This window comes from Pleurodeles waltl, chromosome 4_2 (genome assembly GCF_031143425.1).
Source record: "Pleurodeles waltl isolate 20211129_DDA chromosome 4_2, aPleWal1.hap1.20221129, whole genome shotgun sequence".
In the NCBI taxonomy this organism is placed as follows: Eukaryota; Metazoa; Chordata; class Amphibia; order Caudata; family Salamandridae; genus Pleurodeles; species Pleurodeles waltl.
The window spans coordinates 484350554-484375412 of NC_090443.1; the positions used below are offsets into that span (position 1 = coordinate 484350554).

At 45.6% G+C, this 24859-nt stretch overlaps 1 protein-coding gene across 2 annotated transcripts in view; it reads right to left on the reverse strand.

The window, feature by feature from the left end:
* Positions 1–369: 369 nt before the first annotated feature.
* Positions 370–24859, reverse strand: part of RTBDN (retbindin) — a 138166-nt gene continuing 113676 nt past the window's right edge. For both annotated transcript variants that reach the window (XM_069231859.1, XM_069231860.1), the window contains exons 5-6: positions 20685–20793; positions 370–4483 (exon numbers count right to left, since the gene is read on the reverse strand). In XM_069231859.1, coding sequence (XP_069087960.1) covers positions 4193–4483; positions 20685–20793 — 400 coding nt within the window. In that variant the 3' untranslated portion in view covers positions 370–4192. The remainder of the gene's footprint in view (positions 4484–20684; positions 20794–24859) is intronic.

Consider the following 24859-nt stretch of genomic DNA (forward strand, 5'->3'; position numbering starts at 1 on the left):
GTTGTGCCTTTTAGTGAATCTGGGCAACTTTTATACCATACAAAAGCCAAAACGATTTGCTTTTTCAGTGTTTCTGTTTACTTTCATCAACCACTTGAATTCATTCAGCCATACACGTCTTGTGAATGCGAATACTCTCCCTTGTAGAGAAATGTTTAAACTTCAGCACTTGACTAAGGCAAGAGTTTGACAGTCAAGTGCTAAACTAGCTTTGCTGAATGCTGGCCAGTGGCAGAGCTGTGTCATATAACATGTTTTTCAGCCACAGTATTTCTCACTTGGACATCTGCTCTTCAGGTCGTAATGACGAAGGAAAGATCTACTATGAAAATTATTGTCGATAAAAACCAACACAAATAATACAAAGCCTTTCTGTTTCTTAAAAGTTTATTTTCTCCAACACAATCTGAAATGAGGCGTTTATCGCCGTTTACCTTCTTACAACAATGGAGATACCAAAAGCGACAAAAGGGTCGGTTGAGGAGAGGGTGACAAAGAATGAGCTATGGGCACCAAGCCATATGTATCTGCAGACCCTCAGTTAACTGGCATCTCAGTGGACATCTTTCTGTTGACTGAAAGGAGTAGAGAAGTGGGCACAAAGATCATTGGCTCTAATAGTCACGAAGGTCGCCATGTTAATTGGCAGCTAAGGAACCTGAGACAGGTGTGTGAGTAACAACACAGAGCACAAAGTCAGTGATTGGGCAGGATGGCTCAAAGGGATACTGAGTTGTTGTTGTAACAACAAGGGGATTATATAGTATTGCGGCTAGAGTGGGTAGTTTTCGTCCTGAAGGAATAACTGTTAGTGGAATAAGAAGGGACTGAGGAGATTAGATGGCAACAATGAACATCCGAAGAGCAACACAGTCCAAAGAGGCACTGTTTTTGGGAAGACATTCTATACAGAAACTGATCTCTGAAAAAGAAGGGCACAAAATGAGGCACAGAAGTGGGAAAGCTTAGAGGTAGCACTTGTGAACGCTTATTCACATACTGAGAAAAGGATTACTGCTGATGACGCAGAAACGAAGGTTTTACATTTATTAGCGCATAAAACGTAGTGCCGCAATAATCAAGTGTGACTTTAACCGAACTAATAAAGATTGTACGGGGACAAATGTGCCCTCAGAGTAGTTCGCCAACATTTATAAGCGTGCTTTATATAACGTGATGTATTAGAATTGTACTAATCTGACAAAACCGTAAACGTGTGCCATGATTTGCTTGTTTGAAATGTTTTAACTTAGCATAACTTTAGTGGAGGCTTCGGCCTAGTTGCCTTGTCTCACGGTTTAGATGCTCGTATTTTTCTAATGTGCTAATAAAACGTGTATTCTGGCTTTGAGCTGTACTTTTCCAACAGGATCAGTTCCCATGCTTATCTTTAAGGTTTCGTGCCAGCCTGGCTTCTTTTTCTTTGCTCCAAGGTCAATCTGCAGGTGCAGACAATGGAAGTTCTGAAAGTGAATTAATTGGTAAAATATGTTGCAACTTACGTTCCCGACTCCAAGGATAATGTATGCCTAAGTAGAAGCTTGTAAATTGTTGTTTTTGATTGGTCAATTTGAAGCCAACCTATGAACCCTCCAATGGAAGACCCTACTGGATTTGAACTGTTGTTTATTTAAACCTGAAGAAAGCAGCTATAATGACCCATCTTGCCGACCTCGTCATTTTGCCATCTTCTACGATGCCAATTGATGTTCGACGCCATTTTGAATGACACCTTGATGCTTTCTCTAATCGAGAGAAAGAGACTTTAAGTAATTCTCACCCTAGAGACTTTAACTTTGATCTGCCCCGTCTTGCCCATGCAGTAACTTTGCCCTATTCTCCTTGCCGTTGCAAGGAAGCTTGCCCTTAACTTTGCCCCTTTGAAATTTACCCCATGCTGATCAACCGGTACCTGAAGGACGAAGACTTTTCTTGAATGCTGATTGAATTTGGTAAATATGAAAGGATAAAATGTACAATTTCATTGTGTTTTCTTTTTAGGTACCAACTGCTGATTTTTGATAAGAGCCCGAGTTAGGAGTTTTTCCAAATTAATGTTGCTAAATTGTTTTTGCATGAAGTCCCACATGCAGATGCTAATTTGAGGTTAGATGAGGATTCATTTGTTGCACGATGCAATTTGAGACCTTGTTATGCTGACTAATGTATGCAATTAGCCCATTACAGATTATCATTTTAGTGGTTTGCGTTGCTATCATCGAATGCATTGTTATTCAAATGCTGCATAGATTGCATCTTTTTCACCGTTATGGACAGCTATTAATGTTCATTTACATATATCATTTGATGTTGACACACATTTATATCGTGCTAGCTTTGTTAATATAGGGAAATAAATTCATTAACTTTGAATAAACTGGTGTGGTTATTCATGGCCGAAAAGTCATGGTTCGCCGAAATGTTTTCTGGATTAATTGTGAAGTGTTATGTTGATCAGGGCATTGCTTATGTTCGTTATTGATTATTGATTTGATTAAATTGATTACTCTCGGGTGAAGAGAGCCCCACTTGGTCAAAAGATTCATCGACCCAAGAGCGTCCAGATACAGGTAATTTATTAGGGCGGGGCGCTCTATCACTGCCACCAAGCAGGAGTGATGGACAAAAAAGACAATGATAAGTTCAAATAGACCTATTATGCAACATGGGGAATCCACGCTCTAGGCCAGAACAAAACTGGAAAAAAAATGACCTTGTGATCCATGAGTAGGCGAATAAAGTGGTAAACGAGAAGGGCCTGTCCTACCTCGTCTATTGTCAGCATCTGTTTTTATGCTACGTTTTACTTTTGAAACACATAGGGCCTGATTCTAACTTTGGAGGACGGTGTTAAACCGTCCCAAAAGTGGCGGATATATCACCTACCGTATTACGAGTTCCATAGGATATAATGGACTCGTAATACGGTAGGTGGTATATCCGCCACTTTTGGGATGGTTTAACACCGTCCTCCAAAGTTAGAATCAGGCCCATAGGCCCAGATTTTCTAGAAAAGGATGGAGCGCGACGCTGTGCCAAGTTTGGCAGCGCCGCGCCCCGTCATATTCCAAAAGCAGGGGTGCACCATATTTATTAAAATACAACGCACCTCTGTGTTGCCCCATGCGCTGCCGCTAATTTTGCTGTGAGCGCCAACGCAGCCACCTGTGCGCAATGGTTCTAGGATGGCTAAGCTGCGGGGGAGATCGTTTTTGTGCAGGAAGGGACAACCTTCTGCACAAAAACATCCTTCAATGGCCTTTTGCTCTTTCTATGTGTGCTGCATGCTGCAGCACACATAGAAAGAACAAAAAACGAGGAGAAATGAAAGCATTTCTCCTTGTTGTGCCACGCTAATGCCACCATTTGGGTGGTGTTAGATTCTGGCACTGCCTCAGGTTTATGAAAACTCGTAAATCTGGGGCTGTGTCAAAATGCAACGGGTGCTGCTGTGGCACGCCCACAGCAACAGCCATTACAGGCCCCTTCCGGGCAAAGTGCTGCGTGGGACGGGGCCGTATTTACAAGGTGGCGTTAAGCCACAAAAAGTGGCTTAACGCCACCTTGTAAATACGGCTGAGTGCATAACGCCACAGAAGCGTCACTATAAGTGACGCTCCGGTGGCGATAGGGCCTTGTAAATCTGGCCCATAGATTTTATCCATCCATCATGGCAGAGAAGGGACGCTGCCGATGAGGGACTTGCAAACTCGTTCAACCTTCCAGTTCTTTTCCGGTGACCTCTTCCTGTGGGCATTCAAGTGAGGTAAAGACCTGTGGGGCACTTGTTTCAGCCATCTTGGAGGCTGATTAGTACTGGGAAGGATGTGGCACTATCACTCGGTGACTTTGTGCCATGCACGCAGTTACATGAGGTAGATGTGCCTTTCAATCACTGTGTTTTTTTGGGTGGAGAGGTGAGGGAAATTTTGTACATCTGGAGCCACATCTAATGTTCGGTGGACGCAGTTACCTTCCATGGTGTGGTATCACACTAACTCGACATTGATCTGCAGGCTATAGCACTAGCGCTGGCTGCAGGTGAGCTGCAGAGGCAAGGCTTCTGGGTAATGGGCATGGGGGATTGCATAGTTCAGAAGCAGTTTATACGATGCTGGGGAGTATTCCCCTTTGTGGGGAAAAGCAGGTAAGAAAAGGAGCTAAGGGGGTCTGCCGGCATGTGGACATCTAGTTAGAACCCACTCCCGCTGCCCTCCACGTCTTCTATGAACGCAGACCGTTTGTGCCTGAAACCGACAAGCTTCTCAAGCAACGGGGGGCGGGTACTCTGGCAGGGCCCAGGGTCGCCTGACATGCCCTCCTTGGTGACGTCTGGCTCTTCCGCACTCTCTCCTTCTTCTGAGGCAGGCTCGCGGGGTACCAGGTCAGACTTGGTCAGTGTCAAGCATTGGCAGGGCTCTTGCACAGCTGTAAAGGAGTCTCCCCAGATGGTCTCGCATAGTTCCCGCCCGTTGGCATACATCTTTAAGAGAGACGAACATGCAAGGGTTAATTTAAGCATAAATCCATGTACTGAATAGCACCATAAAATAATGCGTTATGCTGTGGCAAATCTGTTGCATGCACATAGAAAAGAAATTACACCAAATAAACTACGTCTTCATCAAAGCTGTGCTCTCCTGTATTGTTTCACAAATATATACCAACATCATTTCAATATTGGACTCCAGAGTTCCCGACTCAGAGCATGAAATGACTAATCGCTACCAGAGGCCAAATGCTACATCAGCATCCGTGAAGCGGCTACTTAGGGGATACCAGCATTTACTTCTTCTCCAGAAGGTGTTTAAAAGGAGGGATAGCGCAACGCCGTGATCTGGCTTTATTTTAATTTCCAGCCCCTTGAGTTCACATGCTTTAGTCCCCTCTGAATCTCCCAGTATGGTATCAACCCCTAAACGTGTCTGTATTCCAGCAGAAACAAGCACTAAAACGTTTGATAAAATATTGTTCTAGGAATAGTGACTTAGCCGATGTGAGCAATAGAGTCAATCTGAAACCTCTTTTGGAGTCAGATTATAGTGGGCTAATTCAGCATTATCGGTGTGATATAAAAGTAGATATGCAAGAACATGGGCTTTGACCGTCAGGCTGGGTCAAGTCCATCCTTCATCAAGTGGAAAAGGGTTAGGCAGGCCGGGATGGAAAATTACCCCTTCTGCCAAACTGCTGCATTGTCTCTCTTGCATATAATTGTTTTTTGCATATAATTTGATAAAATAAGACTAACCTTTCTGCTGCCGGTTTTTAGAAATTTGCGGATGTGTCAAACAAATGGTAAATGACAATTTTTAAGGTGTAATAATATAACTGTGTGTTGTGTTTTAGGAATATTCTTGTGTGTGATCGCTGAAAGGTGAGTTACCTTGAGTATCTTGTAGTATAACATTTACATGTAGAATTTGGCAGGGGCGGCACCTCCATGAGGGTGGAGGAGAGTCGTCTACCACCAGCAGAGGCAACTCCACAACCTTTTCAAGGAAATGATAACAAACAGGGGCCCTCATTACGACCCTGGCGGTATAGAACCGCCAGGGCCGCGGCACGCGGGAGCACCGCCGACAAGCCGGCAGTGCCCCGCGGTGCATTCTGACCGCGGCGGCTTAGCCGCGGTCAGAGAAGGGAAACCGGCGGTCTCCCGCCGGTTTCCCGCTGCCCCCAAGGAATCCTCCAAGCCGGCGCAGCTTGCTGCGCCGGCTTGGGGATTCCGACTCCCCCTCCCGCCATCCAGTTCCTGGCGGTTCTCCCGCCGGGAACCGGATGGCGGGAGCGGGAGTCGTGGGGCCCCTGGGGGCCTCTGCAGTGCCCATGCCAACAGCATGGGCACTGCAGGGGCCTCCGTAAGAGGGCCCCAAAATGTATTTCACTGTCTGCATAGCAGACAGTGAAATACGCGACGGGTGCAGTAGCACCCGTCGCACCTTCCCACTCCGCCGGCTCGATTACGAGCCGGCTTCATGGTGGGAAGGTCGTTTTCCCCTGGGCTGGCGGGCGGCCTTTCGGCGGCCGCCCGCCAGCCCAGGGGAAAACTCTGAATACCCGCCGCGGTCTTCCGACCGCGGTGCGGTATTCACGACGCGCAACTTTGGCGGGCGGGCGGTAATGAGGGCCAGGGTTTGTTATAATTTCCTTGTAAAGGGGCGGCCCGCGGTGGTGACGTGCTCTGAGGGGGGAGTGCTGGGGAGTGCTCAGCACTCCCACAGCACTCCCCCTCAGAGCGCATGTGTGTTTGGCCGGCTGTCTTGGGCCGTTTGGAAACTTCTCTTATAAAGTGTAAAAAGGCAACTTCAATGTTAACCTATGGGAGGAATAGGCCTTGCAGTGGTGAAAAACAAAATAAGGATTTTTTCACCACCAGGACATGTAAAACCTAAAGGTATATGTCCTACTTTTTAAATACATTGCACTCTGCCCTCTGGGCTGTCCAGAGCCTACCCTAGGGGTGACATACTGTATTAATAAAGAAGGGTTAGGCCTGGCAAAAGATTTACTTTGCCAGGTCCAAATGGCATTTCAGACCTGCTCACACAGGCCCTCTAATGGCAGGCCTAAGACATGTTTAAAGGGATACTTGAATGAGTGGCACAATGAAAGCCCACTTGTTGCATTTAATTTACATGCCTTGGCACAGGTAGTGCACTGTACTTGGGATGTATAAGCAATTTAATATGCCAGTTGGGTATATACCATTGTTCCTATGTTTTAGGGGAAGAGCACAAGCTCTTTAGCACTGGTCAGAAGTGGTAAAGTGTGCACACTCCAAAGGCCAGCAAAAACGAGGTCAGCAGAAAAGGGAGGTCTAAACGCAAAAGATAGGGGGAACCACACAAAAGATGCCAGGTCTAACAGGACTATACAAAGGGGCATGGGTGGGTGAAACTGCAATGTTCCTGTGAAGATCTCCACTGGTTTGGGCACCACTGAGTGACACATTTACCCATAAAGGGTAGCGTATATCCCTGGCATCCAAACTTTTGAGCCTCAGAGGTGCTCCTGGGAGTCCTGAGTGGAACCAGACACTGTGCATGGAGGCATGGATCACAAAATTATTGGTGGGCTCAGAGGGTTTTGGCCAACTTTTTAATATAAATTTAGAGGAATGTCAGGTAGGAGGAGAGAGTAGCTGGCTTATCCACCGGTGAAATGTAAGCAATTTTATACATTTTAAGATTAGATAATGCAGTTAATTTTATTGCTAGATCTCTGTCATTGTCCCCTGGGCACACACAATACCCACTCTGCTTTTCCACAGCCCTATCGGCACTTAACCAGTTCTGCTCATCAGCAGTGGCTGGTGATAGTGAGCAAGCATGACTTCATCTAGTTAGGTTTGAGGGGGTTCTCCCGCTAGAACTGTTGAAACATGTTTTCAAATAGTCAAAAAAGCCCAATTTTTTACCTACATTTTCTAAAAGCCATACATACTGAAAGGGGACTCATGAAATATTCCAGTTTTTGTCATGGTATGTCAGAGTAGCCTGATCCTCCCCATGAACTGACATGTTTTCCAGAATTTGCTATGGGTTCACCCCAGATCAAGAATTGCCTTCGCTATCCCAGAGGCAGCATTTAATAGGTGCCCCGATTTATGCAAAGGGTATTCCCTATAAACCAAGGATTAAATAGAATATACCAGAATATTGCAATGAATACCCCACCCGTATTCCATAAGCACACCCATAAAATGACTTCCGGTATGCAAGGAATGCATTTTGACACAGGTATTCCCATACTCTGGGTGCCATCTGCTAGGGAATTTTTTTTCTCTATTTTGTGACCACCAGCATTTTTTATGGTTATCTCCGGTATGCAAAGTATTACCTGCAGTATGCCAGGGTAGGTATTTGCCTCACCCATATGCCATTATCAATGTTTGTTTTCAGGCCTGATGTGAATGCGTAAAATAGCTGAACATGGTTTATATTCTGTGTTACCTACAGATTAGGCAGTGACAGAACAGGAAATGGGACAAATCCACTTTGTAAAATTTTAAAAAACAGTGTTTGAATAATCTCTGTCATGCATGGCTCCTCAAAGTAGTCCTCAGCCGTTAACAGTTTGGATGTTTTTTTGTTTTGTTTACCGCGACTTACAATGTAATTAAAATGTACAATTCCAAGAAAGGAATATTATAGTGCCTGAAAGTACAGAACTAGCTGAAGGTGTTGTACAGGACAATGGGCAACTTGACAACTACGTAAAATTTTAAAACAAGTTTCAGTTTGTAATTTTCGGCGTTTATTATTGGAAGCAATTAAAAAATAATCAGTGAAGTGATGAAAGAGCAGAGGCTGGATTTTATGAGCAGGTATTAAAATGCAAGTGAGAACAAGCAAGTATTCTCACTCCTTGAAAACAGTGGAGCTTGCTGAAAACATGCCTGCCCACCACAATGAGAGTCCCTAGGGAGTGTTGTTCCAATGTTACAGCAAAACCTGCAGCCCCCACCCTTACTGTGGTCGTGCTAGCTAGCAGCAGCAATTTAATGCTTCTGAATTGAGTAGATAAACAGAAAGCCTACTTTCCTGTGTCTCCTTTTCTGTGCCGAGTCTAAACTTTGTTGGACTTTCACAAGCCAGAACCTCAGCTGAAATATAGCTAAGACTCTAGACTAGATCCAGTGCCCGGAGGAAGCTGATGTCTGTGACACTGTGAGTTTCTCCTACTGGTAGATGTGGCTGTTGTAGAGAGCCACCCGGGCTCTCCTTTGTTCAGTATCTGGTTCCGCGCGTCATGAAATAGCGTGGAAGCGAGGTAATATAATAAAGTCGGGGCTGCGCTGACGCAGTTACCCCTTGAGACCCAAACAAGGCTGCCCGAGTCATCTTTGCATCCGCGCCCATCCGTGCCGCCCTGGGATCTTACAGCTGTGACGGGCAGGAGTGAAAGCCAAATGGGTCAAAGAGGCGCAGACAGAGTAGAGCTCTTGGTGCCTTCTGGATGTATAGCCCCTTGCTGTGTTAGGATTGTCCTATCAGTATGAGCATACTGAGGGTCCTTAGAAGACTAGCCTCAGTGACATAATAACACCTGAAGAGAATTGCCACTTAAAAGAGAAAGCTTACTTCTCCCTGAGATCTTCAACCCCCAAAGATGCCAGGAGTGGCAACTGAGCATGGATCTTCTTCACTCAGGTACAATTGTGTATTATGGTGACCCTCAGGTCTGATTGCAAGTTTCACCGTACCAGGATAATGTTACATATGCAATTTTACTGCTATTATGCAGTAACTCCACCCTAGTACAATGCACTTGTAAGTAAAGCCCCCGGAGGGAACTGGGCGGTTGCTCCTTGTTGGAGTAAGTTTTGTATGCTCCCTGTCAAAATGTCCGTGCAGTAATTCTGCTGTGCCTCACTCAAGGTCACAGAAAGCTGTAATGAGCCTCATGCTGCATTGTGGACAGATTGCTCGATATTTAATGCAACCGAAACATAATAACAAGCAATGTATTAGACATAAAGTGGAATGTGTAGAGACTTAACAAATGAGTTTTGGCGGTACAAGCTGTAGGAGTACGAGATGAGAGCCCAGCAGTGCCAGAGATTTGAGGAGTGTGTTTGGCAAACCTTGAACCAAAGCTGTAACAAATGAAGAATGAATTTATGACCTCCAGGATTCTAATACTGGTTTTGTGTACTCCTCAATTCAAGAACTTGAAAGAGATGTATTGATTTCTATGCACAGTAGTATGTGGAGACTGAGGATAGTACAAACAGGATACACTGTCTGCTGTCCAATCCAAGTCGATTGTAGAACTGAGGGACCCTGGACAGCAGGAAAGGGTGCTACGAGCACCAGCAATGTGGTAGAAATTTTTGGTTTGATGGATCAATGGGATTGATTCATTTTTCTGGTCCTGAGTCAAATGAATGTTGTGCAGAGACAGGACCTGCAAACAGTTAAGAAAGAGTTAATTGCTTTGGAGGTGGAGGCCTCTCTTTTGTTTAGGTCAAGACTTGGGTTCTGGGATAGGGGCCGGTGGAGATGGAGATTTTCAAATTCACTCAGCCCACCAGCTTTGAAACACTTAAGGCACTAAAAATCAACTCTGCTGTGTACAGTAAAGGGCTTGGAGCCTGCCTGTCCCTTACCATTTGTTGGCTTGCATTGCACTCTTCTTTTCAGCCTCGTAATTCGTCACTGCAAGCCAGGCATCATTTCCCTTCCTCTGTGTGGAGCAGTGACTAAGCACTGATTGATTCTCCCAACGTGATTGAGGTACTATTTTGTTCTTTTCATCTTCTAGTGCCCTACAAACAGAAGGCTTGTGACTGGCAACAACGTGTCCAGCAGGACAAACAAAATTGCAAACTTTTATTTTTTATAGCTAACTTTCTTTTTTTTTTGCCAAGTCGTCTTTTCTCACTTTGCACTCATGATTTTTTTGTTCAAGGGCGCTGTTCTCAAAAGATGATGATTATCTTGTTCGAAATATTGCAAAGCAACATTGTTTTTTTATTATGTGTAGTTTTTAAAATGGTGCTTCAACACATAATTGTGCAGTACACAATCCACCCCACTCCAATCTGCCCCACTCCAATCCACCCCAATCCGGCCCACATCAATCCACCCAACTCCAATCCAAACCACCCACCCCATTACAATCCTCCACACCCACCCCAATCTAATCTGTCCCATCCCAGTTTGCTCCACTCCAATCCAAAACAATCTGCCCCACTCTAGCCCAAACAATCTGCACCCAGCCAATCCAAAACAATCTGCCTCACTCCCGTCTGCCCTACACTAATCCAAAACAATATACCCCACTCTAATTCAAAACAATATGCCCCACTCCCATCTACCCCACTCCAATCTGCCCCTCTTCTTTCCAAAACAATCTGCCCCACTCCAATCCAAAACAATCTGCTCCATTGCAGTCTGCCCCATTGCAATCTGCTGCATTACAATCCAAAACAATCCACCCCACTGCAATCTTCCCCACCGTAATCCAAAACAATCTGCCTCATTACAATCCAAAACAGTCTGCCCACTCTAATCCCTCAGTCCAGTCTGCCCCATTCCAATCCTAAACAATCTGCTCCATTCCAATCTGCCCCACTGGAATCTGCTGCATTCCAATCCAAAACAATGCACCCCACTGCAATCTGCCCAACTGCAATCCAAAACAATGTGCCCCACTCCAATCCAAAACAATCTGCCCCACTCCAATCCAAAACAATCTGCTGCACTCCAATCTACCGGACTCCAATCCAGTACGCCTCACCCCATTCCAGTCCACCACACCCCACACCAGTCCACTCTAGTCTAATCTACCCCACTCAGTCCAATCCACCCCACTCAAATTCACCGCACTCCACTCCAACCCACCCCACTCCAATCCATCCCACTCCACGCCAATCCAACCCACCCCACTCCAATCCAACCCAATCCACCTCACTCCCAGCAAGTCCACAGCCATTCAATCCACCTCACTCCAATCCAGTCGACCCACACTACCCCAATTCATACCACTCCAATACAATCCATTTTAATTCACCCCACTCTAGTCCAATCCACTCTACATTAAACAACTTTACTCCAATCCACTCCACCCCACTCCAAACCACCTTAATCACAATCACTCCAATCCCCTCCTCTTCTGTCCATCCATCCCACACCAATCTAGTACACCCCACCCCATCCCACTCCAATCCAATACGCTCCAATCCAGTCCACCCCACCCCACTCCAGTCCAATCCACCACAATCCACTCACTCCAATCTACCCCACCCCACCCCAATCCAATCCACCCCACTCCTATTCACCCCACTCCTATCCACTCCACCACACTCAATCCAATCCACCCCAACCCTCCCCAATCCACCCCATCCCACCCCACTCCAATCCAATCCAATGCACGCTCTCCAGTTCACCACATTTCAATCCACTCTACCCCATGTCAGTCCATTCCACCCCAATCCACACCAATCCAGTCCACCACAATCAAATCCACCCCACACCAATCCACTCAACTACAGTCCACCCCACTACAATCTATCCCACCCCAATCCAATCCACCCCACCCCATCCCAGTTCAGTCTGCCCCACCCCTCCCACTCCAATACATCCACTCCCACTCCAATTCACCCTACCTAATACAATCCACCCCACTCCAATTCAACCCACTCCAATCCAGTCCACCTCACTCCAGTCTAATCCACCACAATCCACTCTACTCCAATTCACTGCATCCCACGATACTCCAATCCACCCCACCCCAAAACTCTGTCCCAATTCAATCCAACCTTGGTACCACTTCAAAGTCATAAACACACCGCCATAAACACACCTACCAGGAAATGAATGTTGCCTACAAAACTGTGGAAATGTTGGTGAGAGTTTGGGTATCAGCAGTTCAAAAGTCACACATGGACTGAATAGAGTCTCTGGTGCAGTGTGGAAGGACCTTAACCACACTTCCTGAAAAACCGCCCTACATCTTTACCTGTCAGAACATCTCAGGCGAGGTGGTGGCGATGGAAGAGTCTAATTAGGACTATGTGGCGCAGCACTTGAACTGCTTATCTGTCCGACACAATAATGTGGAGCACTGTATATGGTTGGCCAAAGTAAAATATTTTACTGTATTTATTTGGCATAGTAATGGTACCAGCCAACCATTTATTTTGTAGAGTAATGTGCTGAGCTATGCAGCTCTCTAATGACACATTATTATTTTAACCAAGAACTAATTTGGTACGCTATTGCATCGAGGTACATACCAAATTTGGTAAACTATTGCCTCATGCTGTATTGTTATTGCAATCTAGTGAGCTGTACGCATTGTCACAAACTCTGCATTTATATGTTACAGTGCTATTACAAGCAGCAACCATCTTTGGCTCTGTTAAAACCTGCATAAATACCTAGGACAATGTGAAGACTTGTACGTTTCTTTCATGCATTATTAGAATGAGCCACGTGCTCGATGGTTCTTTACACCAGGTCCATCTGTGGCAGGCTCGAAGACCATATTAGAATCTCCTGCTCTCTTGGAAACTTCTTCAGCCTTTAGCTTTTCTGATTCATTCCCATTTAACACCTGTAGTTTCTTCCCATTGTGTTTGTTGGGCAACACCTAAACAGGATTTTGCATTACCTCTTATAAATACAATATATAAATTGAAAAGAAAGGCCATCACTATTGTTTCCTAAAGGGGGGAGCCTATTGCACTTAATGTAGAAATGAGCTGCATATTTATTTGATTCAGTAATGTAAAAGTGCTTATATTTTAAAGTAAATATTGACTAAAGGTGACCTAACATGTAGGTTATTGATAATTTAGAAGTTCTCTGAATGTTCTTTGTTTCAGTCCTAACATACTATTAGGAGTGTCTGCACTTCGTGATTCAGGTACTAACACACCATGGAGCTTCCCTAAGCCAATTATCTATAAGAGCAGATACACCCAACTAATCTCCTGTTTAGAGTTTGTGAACACATAACTGTGTATTCCCTTTGCCGTAAAAATTAATCCTTCCTTGCAGACGTATATCACAGAGTGCATTGATATATTACATAATCAAGTGCTGATGCAGTTTTTATATTAACCTGAAGTGTTCCTCGGCCTTGACACACATGCTAAGTTTCCCGATTTCGGAAGACCCAGAAGCTAGATCGTTTGGGGCAGTACATTAGCACATTTCTTTACTCTCGTAAAGCGTAGCCTCACTTTCACAGCCAAAGTGGATTTAGGAAAATCGTGAATTCATCAGTTTGTTTATGTATCATTGTCCGTATTTCAAGGGCTTCTCACATTCCCTGTCTGAGAAGATCCTGCCTCCTACCCATTAGATAGTTTCATCGGAGTAACATTTTTTGTAACATGTTTTGCTTCTTATCTTTTATTGAGAGAAATCCAAAATTGTATGCATTTTAGCACGACAGGCACCTACTGACTTCTAGCAAGTGCTGGTTAAAATGGCAATTACCACCTGATTATTTGCTTTGTCGCTTGCTGTTCTTGCATCAAATGCGTGTTAGGCTTTTAGGCCTCGTGTGCTTTATTTTAACAATTTCTACAGCTTCTCACTCCAAAGTCACCCATCATTGCAGGGAAGCAGGAAAGGGTGTAAGGCCTCGACAGAGGAAGACAGTCAGAGTAATCCGACTACAAATAAGTAATCGCCTCATTGCCTCCGCATTCTCTACTTTATTTCTGTGTTTGCATCCCCTGAAGACGCATCTAATCTCCGTGCTTATGCTCCACTTCCTGTAAATGGCAACAACATATAATATATTGGGACATTTGTAAAATATTCAAGCTAAAGGTATCATAATTAGGCAAAATGGAGCCTTGGATCCACATTCTCTGGTCTTTCAGATCATCCACCTTCAGCTTGCAGTGGGATATGAGATCGGAAGATCATCTGCCAATATTTGCGAAAGAGGCACCTCAAGCCTCTGCCTGCAATACAGTGAAACCTCTAGTTGGCCTGCACTGACATGAGCTCGGAACTCTGCCTGAGAAAAGATGTAAGCCACAGAGATCGTCACTTGGAGGCACCTTCTCAAAATAGACACAAATGTAGACTCTTTTTGCAGTACAGACTTTAGAAATAAGCTGCCACGTTGACATAAGGAAGCTGTTGCCATCACATAGATTTCCTCCACCATCTGAAAATCCAGTTATGGGAGGACGACATACTCCAAAGGGGAGGGATTTGGGAAAGAATGAATAATGAACACTCTCTTGATCTTTTCCAAAAGAGTAGGCCACTTTAGGAATAAACTGAAAACTGTGCCCGGATACCTATGTGACTATGAAAACATGCATAGCAAAGGGAGCACTTACAAAGGCGTCGTGTTCCTGCCGTCTTCTGTTCAAACTAATTCATAGCAGGGAAACACATTCAGAAACAAATGCTTCACCACAACTACAGATTCCGGATGTGTGACATGGATTTTTTCAGATCAGTTATTTCGGGCTGGTGAAGTTTTTTTCGAGAAGAAACTGAGACACCTGAAACATTGTTTAAAGAACGTGAAGGGTGCAGCTAAGTATAAACGTAAAGGGTTAAGGGCAGAGTAAGGTACAGCTTAAGGGAATGGTTTGTGTTACATAGGATCGAAGATTAGGTTAAACAAAAAGGGGTGCCTCCCAGAAATACTCCTTGAAGTAAAAAAAAAAAACTTTAAAAAAGGATTGCCACCTTGAAGGTATTTTTATACAAGCATTTGCAATGCAATGGGTCTCGCGTTTGCTCGAGTTAGAGCTATTAGCATTGTAAATTCCTAACTGGGCTTTCCTTGCCACATAAATTGAAAAGTAAAACAGTTGACATAAGCGAGATGATTCAAAGCGCCACGGCCGCCATGAGCGTGAAGGAGACACACAAAACGAAAAATAAGTTCGCTTGCAGTCAAACATATCAGCAAAAGTGCAATTATCCATGTAACAGGGTCGATGGCCAAGGCAGTAACAAAACTGCCCCAAGGAGGGACAAACGTAAAGCATTTACTAATGATAACAAAGGATTTTTGAAATGCACGCCCATGAACGAGTGATGGGTGTGCTGTGGGTGTTTTTAAAAGCCCACAAAGAGATTACAACAGGCCAGAGCGCTTGTGTGCTCGACCTAAAATTGGAAGTGGTTAGAGAAAGAGTAGCGCCATAAAGTCTCAGCGTGAAAGATATTGTTTTTTTTAAAAGTCATGTAGGTAGGAATTCCCAAATAAAAAGCCCTGAGATTATTTAAAAATAAATGTAGAAGGAGCCTGTTAATGACACATGATTAATCTAAAAGTGGCTAAACATCCTGAATAAAACAAATGGAACCTCAAAGGTGTGCCTTGTAAAGTTGTCAATAGTAATGGCAGCTCCGGGGTGGGTCAGTAATGTTTTCTTTAAACTCTGAGAAACCGTAGAACACTTTAAAGATGTAAACTCGTCTCACGATGAGGACAATGCGAAGTGGTTGTTCCAACGACATAGATACACCCATGGGGCACCCCAAATGGGAAAAGAGGTGGGGTGCCCATGTTATATACATAATTCTGCTCACTACATGAATGCTCTCCAATTCTAATATCTTTCCTTATGAGATCATGTACTTTACACCTGAAACATTTCAGATTGTTTTCTTAGTATGTAATAGTTATCCTGGTTTGAATTAATAATGAGAATTCAATAAAAAGAGTTAAACATACGGGTCTCCTGTATGTGTTAAAGTCCCCAGCCCCCATAGCTTGTGATATATCTGATTTCACACCACAGCACACAAAGGTTGAAAGCAGATGGACTCACGTTCAACCCACAGACAAACAACTAATACTTGGATAGTTCACTACCTCAAGGGCAGAGATTATTTGTTCTACTCTGAAAGGATGAAAATCCCTGCTTAGGCAGTCAGCTATACCGTCACTGTTACCTGTTTTTGCATAATTGTGAATTCCTCTCTTTTTGTCTTCCAGCGGATTGAATCCTTGAAACCACTGGAATACTGGTGCGCGCAGAGGTCTCCTTTCTACGCTTTTGAGGGTATGCGTAAGGTGTATCTGACAGCTTCTCAAGGATCGGATCCCTCTCTACCAGGCTGTGAGACACTAAATGGAAGTGGTGACAGTTGTGAGCTTGTTTTTACCATTATCCATGGAAGAGGAAGGGATCCACTGCCATCTTGGGTAAAAGCTGCCTAGGTTCCTATAACCTGTGGTCCTCAGTTTCCCCCGTGTAAGGTATTATGCTGCATGTGTGGATCTGGCAAGCCTGGTATCTCTTTTATGGGAACACATTGATACCAAAAAGCAAGCATTGGGAAAGCTGATAACTTTGGCTTTTGCACTACTTAAATATGTTCAATCCGCTTGTCTTACATCTGTCCAGATATTTAGCTTTGCCAGTGTTTTTTTAGAACTGCGTTTTTACTTGCTTAATGGATAAATACCACCTGCCTTTGTTGCACTTGTTGCAACCAGGTTGTTGCACGTTCAGCCCCCTTGGTCTGGGGAATACCTCTAACCGAAGATTTCTCACCTTGAGAATCTCCACTTGGCACCAGACTGGATCTGGGATTTTTTTTTTTCTGGCAATTCACTTCACAATGGTAGGTGGCATCCTGCGGCTCTATGTCGACTTTGTCCTGGCCGGTGACGTTGGAGCTGCTTATAACCTCTGCCCCTATGTGTTGATGCAAGCTATTTTCTTTTCCTGCTTTCAGATTCAGATCTGAAGCCCACTTCCTCAACTTTTCTTTTGTTTAATATGAGTTTTTTATCCAGATTCTCTTGCAGTGTGCTAGGGATAAATCCCCTCCAAAGACTTTGGGATTTTAGCCCCGCAGGGACTGTTACAAACAGGTGTCTGTGACAGACCCCACCAGATTGTCTCCGGTGCCTGGGTTTGTTGCATGACTCCAAATCTTACGAGGACTGTGCCACAATAAATCCAAACAGAGGTTGCCACTGCAAATCTCAAGAGGAGGGGCGGGTCGGGGGAGGGACAGGGATTGTGGTGGGTGGGGGAGAAATAAAAAAATAATAAAACAAAAACTTACCTGTTCCTGTGCCTGCCACCTGCCGCCTCGCTCCTCTACTCTCCTTCTGGTGTCCCAGCATTCACTTTGACACCAGCACAGGCTCCCCAACAATCCTGGCACTGCTCTCATGCTAAACCTAGCATGAGTGCAGTGCCAGGATTGGTCTGAGCGGCTTGTTCTGCCGCTCAAACAGTGCACTGGAGCCAGTTCTCTTACGGAAAGACTAATGGGCAATTGGCCAAGCCTGGCTCTTGCCTACCAGTCAACAGACAGGTTGCCAATGATGCAGACCTACTCTTGGAGGGTCGCCATTCCTCCTCCAACATCCTATACCTGAAAGCTTAGCACCCCATGCATTGACAAGCAGGCTGAATCCAGAATAACTCCACACCCCAAGGTCCACCTCCAGCAATGGACCCCACCCACCCCAAAACCTTTCAAGGTTGGGTTCATGGATCCGGCCAACAATGTTAAGGCCCTCAGGGGCAATGTACTGCTCAGTCCTCCACACCCTTCTGATCACTACCAAACCACTTCAGCTTGTCCTCAGTGGCACATTGCCGTCCGTTGGAGACAGAATAAGGTATTACCCCCATAGGTAGCAGAGTATCACATCCGACACATGGGTGCTTCAAATCGGTCAACAAAGGTATGCACTATTGTTTTTTTTTCCACTCCACCGCATATACCACCTAAAACACAACGTTCATCAAAGGACCACTTGTCAATCTTGCAGAAGGAAATACATGGAGTTGTGGCCATAGGAGCCATCAAGAGATTCCCGGTGCCAGAAATAGAACAGGATGTTACTCTTGCCATTTTCTGGTGCTGAAAAAGGATGAAGGCTGTTGTCCTATTTTAGGTTTTTGCCGTCTCAGCTTCTTTCTCAAAAAGGACAAATTCAAGATGCTCACACTTGCCCAAGTACAATCTGCCCTTAATCCAGGCGACTGAATGGTAGAACTGGATAGGCAGGTTGTTTATTTCCGAATCCCGACCTGCAGTCCCACAGGGTTTACCTGCAGTTCAGAGTGGGCCATGACCATTTCTGTGCTCCCTTTCAGCCTCACTAGTGCCCATTGGTTGTTCACAAAAGTGATGACAGTGGTTACAGCACATCTTCAAAGGTGAGGAATACCAGTCTTCTCATACCTCATTGATTGGCTACTGAAGGCGGGCGTGTCACAGTCAGTCGTAGACCACCTCCAGATGATGGCAAACCTCCTTACATCTTTGGGGTTCTTCATCGGCATTCCAAAGTCCCAACTGACTCCTTCCCAGAAGCTCTTATTCATCTGAGCTGGTCTGGATGTGCTGCACTTTTAAGCCTTTCTACCTGCTGACTGAGTCCAGGAGAAATGGACTATGATCCTGATGTTTCAGCCTGCAGCTTGGGCCTCGTTAAAGTGGCTCTGAGACTTCTTTGTCTTATTGCCTCCTGTGTCCTACTCGTGGAACATACCAGAGGGTGTGTGTGCGGGCTCTGCAGTGGAATCTGGAAGCTCAGTGGGCATAGCACCAAGGAAACATATCTGATTCAATATGGGTTTCGAAGGAGACTCAAAAGACCTGCAGTGGTAGCTGCACACACAACTGGACATCTGTTGTCCTTCCTGATTGATCACCTCCTTCTAGAATAGAAAATCACATGAAAAAGCCAGTGATGGTGTCCACTGCTGTGGATGGCTACTGGCTGTAAATCTGACCAGGAGAGAGGTTTTGACTGTACACCAAGACAGAGATCCTGCACCTCTAGCATGGACGAATAGAAGATTGAAGAGGACATGAAAGCAGTTTGCTGCCTGTCGGCACCAGAACTGTCCATGCCTCTGAGCCTGAACAGATGTGGCCACACCACTCCTGTCATAGAGGACCTGCACCTGTTACCGGCTGCAAGAAGAATATTCTTCAAAGACCTCTGTATCTCCCATAGGGCACAGCACTGGGCTAGGTTTTCTCTAATTCAGATTTAAGTGCTACACACAAATGGGAAACCATAGAACGAGAATGGCATTGTGATTAGTCATCCCTCCTTGCAGAAGGAACAGCATATGTACAAGATCCTTCTAGGCAAAAACTTGCCAATAGTAGAACACCCTGCCCAGAAAAATAGGGACAATCAGTAACCATCTTGAAAAGAAATAAAAAACGTTACTTTCATGAATCAACTTCTAGAAGACTAAACATGATCTCTGATAAATTAATCAACATACTTCAAGAACGTTTAAATCAAAGTGCAAGAGAGTTAAGTCCACAACACTATGGGTGCACTAGAAAACAATGGCATAGCTCCCAGTTTTTTCCCACCACAATGCGGAACCCAATTAAGTATGCTTAACGGTACAATATACAGACTCTTCAGTGGTTCAAAATCTTTGTATGGCACCAATATGTAAAGACAGCAAGTGTGTGCAATCTCCAGTAACCTAAGAGACCTCCAGTGGCTCCCTATCGAGAAGAGTTAACTTCAAGCTCCTCATCCACGCTTACAAAGCCCTACACAACCTAGGACCTGCCTACTTCAACCACTGCATCGCCTTGTATTCCCCCACCAGACCTCTCCGCTCCTCTCAACAAGCACTAGCCACCGCACCCCGCCTATGGAAGACCTTGGCTGGTGAGAGATCCTTCGCCTACTCGCAGCAAAGAACTGGAACACACTGCCCCTGCACCTCAGGCAGTCATCATCTCTACCCCAATTCAGGAAGGACCTTAAAACCTGGCTCTTCGACTGAAGCTCAGAGGACAAACCCACTTAGCACCTTGAGACCCTTATAGATGAGTAGTTGAGCTTTATAAACCCTGAGTTGCAAGCAGGATGTGCCCATCTCTTGTGCACAAATGCTTTTCTGCTCTTGAGTCCCTACACAGCATCTCTGTCCTGTCGCCAGTCCTTACGCATTGCATCAAGAGCCGGTCTATGACAAACATGCTTTCCATTATACATCTGGAGGGCACCCAGGAAGCTGAAACAAGTCAGGGTGCTTCTGTGGCCTGGTCAGGACCACGAAGCATTCTATAAATTGTGCATATAAGTACCTACTTTTTCAACACTCAAGAAAGCACTCTAGGCCTCACAAGGTTTATGTAAAATGCTATACTGAAACCAGTACTGTATATTATAATCAGTGGTGCAGGCAACCTCACCCAGTTCCTTCTTCCTGTTTAGTTTGTGTATCTCACCTGTCCATAGTTGACGCAGTCCCCAGTACAATTGTTTCCATCTGGTCCCCACTGCCAGTCAGAGACCCAGTTGCGCGCACAGGTCAGATCCTCCTTGCATGCGTCATACCTGCAATTAGAAGGAGAAAAATTAAGGATGCATGCACGGATGTGGGTTACACCCTTCTCTAGAAAGAAATGCTAGGCAAGTATTGACTTCTCAAGAGCCCAGAATGTTGTACTGGACAATACTTGCTATCATCTACATCATCTGTTTTTGGTTATAGCCCAGTGAGTTGAGCTTGTGTTTTAGGTGCGTGTCTAACCCACAGATCAACCTCATAAGCCAAAAAGACCTACTCAGTCTTTCATCATCCATATATCAATGAAATGAGTGCAAATTAGTTACATAGTTCTAAGGATGTTACTTAACTGTGAGACTAGGGGAATCATTACTAGGCCCTAGCGGCACACTGCACCACTGGCGCGTCATTTTGTTTTTTTACACTCTGGTGGCGGAGTGTGTCAGCCCATATTTACAAAGCCACACAAAGCACACTGCATGTCTTTTCATGTCCTTGTAAATATGGGCCCCTTTCAAGCATAAAACTGCGTGAAAGGGGCGTTCCATGGAACGTTAAGGAATCTGACTCATTCCCAGGTTTACAAGTATAGGAATACGTCAGATTCCTACGCCATCTCAAAGATGGCATAGAAGTTACGCATATCTTTATTTCTCCCCAGTTTTTCCTCTTTCTATGTGTGCTGAATTCTGCAAAAAATCATCCCCAAAACACAGGCATTCTTGCACCATTGGTGCTAGGCAGCAATTTGTTGGCAGCTCGGGGAAAAGGACATAAATACGCCATATCTTGTAGATATCTTGTAGATACGGTGCATTTCTGCCCTTTCCCAGAGGCACAGGGCAGCGCAGCAAGACACTTGCTGTGCTGCCGTACACCACAGGGATTGTAAATAAGCCCCTAGTTTTATAGCATGAAGTCCTGGATACCAACTAACCTGCGTTTAACACGTGCAGGACTCTGCTGTTTCTTTGTAGCTGTCCTTGGAAAACAAGATACTAGCATCTATTTTTTCAAGTCTTTCCATTGATTACCTGTTTTTAATGATATTACTTTGCTATTCTTTTCCTCCCCTATACTGTCTCTTTGACAACACAGGAGCAAGGAAATGCGCCAAACAGTATCAACCATACAATGCCATGGTCCTACCACAGTCCCTCTTAAGCCCATTGTAGCTGCACTACATACCGACCACTCAGGTCATGTAGAACAGAAGAATAGTGCACATCCACTTATTCATTGTGCAGGGCCCTCTAGCACACAGCTCCAGTTGTTTCCCCCTGTAATCTGCCCAGTCCTTCCAGATATTTAACTGTTTGTGGGGGCAGCCTGGACAGGTATATTGGGCATTCCAGCCCCGTACAGTGAACCATGCATGTGGCCCATAATTCCACTGGCGGTGCCTCGGGTGCTTTCCAGGCCCTGGCAATGTCCCTCTTGGCTATCATCAGTCCCAGCCAGATGAGTGCCTTCTAGTATTGTGTGCCCCACAAGTTATCCGTAATATTAAGGAGTATGAGTTTGGGGTCTCCAGAGATAGCCCAGCCCAACACCCTGGCAAACTGTCCCTGCACCCCTCCCCAGAAGCGGGTCAGTCCCAATGCCAGAATGTGGTGGTAGGTCACCCTTTGGGTCATCACACCACAGGCAATTCCCCGCCATGATCAACCCAGTGTGATGTAGTTGGGCTGTAGTTAGGTAGACCCTATGGAGAATCTTTAATTGTATTAACCGGAACTGTAAGGCTGTGACCAGCTCCCCCTTCAATGCCATTTCAACCCCTTCCATCGGGTCCGTAAGATTGCGGAGCATCATTTTATATGTTTTTTCTCTTTGAGATTCGTAAGTAAGATTTTAGCCTCCATCAGGGAGAACTCAGGAATGTCCTCCACCACCCACAGGGTCGGGAGAAGGGCATGACAGAGCTGCAAATACCAGAAGAATTTAGTATGATGCAAGTCATGTTCCTCTTGCAGGTCCTAAAAAGACTTCCACATCCTCTCATGGAGCACGTTTACCAGCTTGGAAATACCTATGATATCCCAAGCAGTAAATCCCCAGAGGGCCGTTACCTGTGAAAGTCCACCACTCTGTCTCCAGAGTGAAGTAGTCCACCCATCCTATTCTCCTCCTGGTCGGGCTCCAGATCTCGAGCACCACCTGTGTGGCTGGTGGGAATGCCGTGGGAAGCCTCCCTCCACACAAGAAGTGGGGGAAGGTCCAGTTCTCCCAGTATCTGACCCTCCGCCATTTACACTGGGTCGCAAAAGCCACCAAACCACTACTTGTTCACAACGACTATGATGGGGTGGCAATACTCCTATCTAACATCGGTTGGCAACATTTCCACAAGGAAATGTGGGGCACACCTCCTCACCCAGAGCAGCGATCTAAGCAATGCATTGATCTTAGTGAAGAAGGTTTTAGCAATCGGTGTGGGTGGTTCTGTAAGTGGTACAGCAGAAATGGCAGGGAAACCATCTTGAAAATTGTGGAATGACCCATCAGGGACAAGAGTAGGGTGGACAGAACTTGATGTTTTGTCCAGGATCTGACAACTTGGGGAGCCAGGTTTCGATCAAAGGCACGGGTTGTGTCGTCTATGATGTATACCCCCATATACTTAAATCCCAAGGGAAGTATCGGAATCCGGCTGCCCACAGCAAAGACGTTGGGAATGGAGCAATGCCGATTTCTGGACATTTACCTGTAATCCAGAGTAGGAGCTGAAGACTTTCAACATTTGGCCCATATGTTTGCAGCCATGTTAAGGAGCAACATCGGTCTGTGGTCCTCACAGTGTGTACCCTCCGTGCACGATTTTGGCAACACTACAATCTCCACGGTTCAGAGATTAGGATAGTTCACCGGTCTCTATAGCGTTGCGGAAAGTCTCCAGTAGAAGGGGGCCTGTCTGTGTCCACAACAGGTGCCAGAATTTGGCTGGGAAGCCATTTGGGCCCAGCTCCCTGCCTGCCTGGAGCGTGCAGCTCCTTCACTGTGATGTCTGCGTCCAGGGCCTCGCTTTCCTGCATGGTCAGTTGCGGCATTGGTATGTCTGACGCAAATTGAGGTAAGTTCTGGCGGGGGCTCTTAGAGTTTGCGCTGTGTAGCGAGCAGTAATAATTGGAAAATGCTTCTGTGATGGGTTCACTCCCTGTAACCCGGGAACCAACTTCCACCAGCATGTAGGCCTCGAGGACTCCTGCCTTCCGTGGAGTACACAACCTGTGTAGTGCTTTGCTGGCCTTGTCCCCCCATTGAAAGATTCTACTGCCAGTGGCTAACCATGCTTCTTTCACCTCTTGCGTGAGTTCCTGCCTGAGCAATGTTTGTGTATACAGCAAGTCTTGCTGGAGAGATTCTTGTTGGGTGATCAAGTGTTGACTTTCTAAGATCATTATACAGTCTTCTAGATCCGTGACCCTCTGCCTGGCCCTAACCGCCTGGCCCTAGAGTAGCTAATTAGACATCCCCTCACTGCGGCCTACTGAGCCTCCCACAGGGTACAGCTAGAGCTCACCAATCCCCCATTTTCTCCTGGAATTGCTGGCATAGTTCTTCCCCTGAAGATACCAGCAATCTAGGTGCCATCTTACCCTCCTGTTCTGGCACCCCATGTCAATTCCATTGACGAGTGATCCGAGAGACCCCAGGACATTATGCCTACATCACAGACGCAGTGGTTCACCTGGGTGTGTATGAATAAATAGTCTAAGCGAGAAAATGTGCAATGTGCTCCCAAGTAAAAGGAGTATCCGTTCTCCCAGGGTGGTGAGGGCCCACCACATGTCGGTAAAATTCAAATTTTGTGCCAAGGTCAAAAGCAACAAAGTCTTGCATTTCGTACCCACTGCCACCAAGGAGCGATCCAGACCCACGTCGCCCACCCTGTTGAAGTCCATCCCACCACACAGGGTGCCTCAGGCAATTCTCTATTAAGATTACGAAGCTTGTCCAAGAAGTCGGAGCTGAGAGGGTGTGGGGCATAGACACTAATCAGAGAAAGGTGGCTTCCCTATAAGTTGCCAGTCACTGCCACATACCGGCCCCAACTAATATGCCATACTCTAGAGACCACAAAGGGAACGGAGCCCTGAACCAGAATCGCTG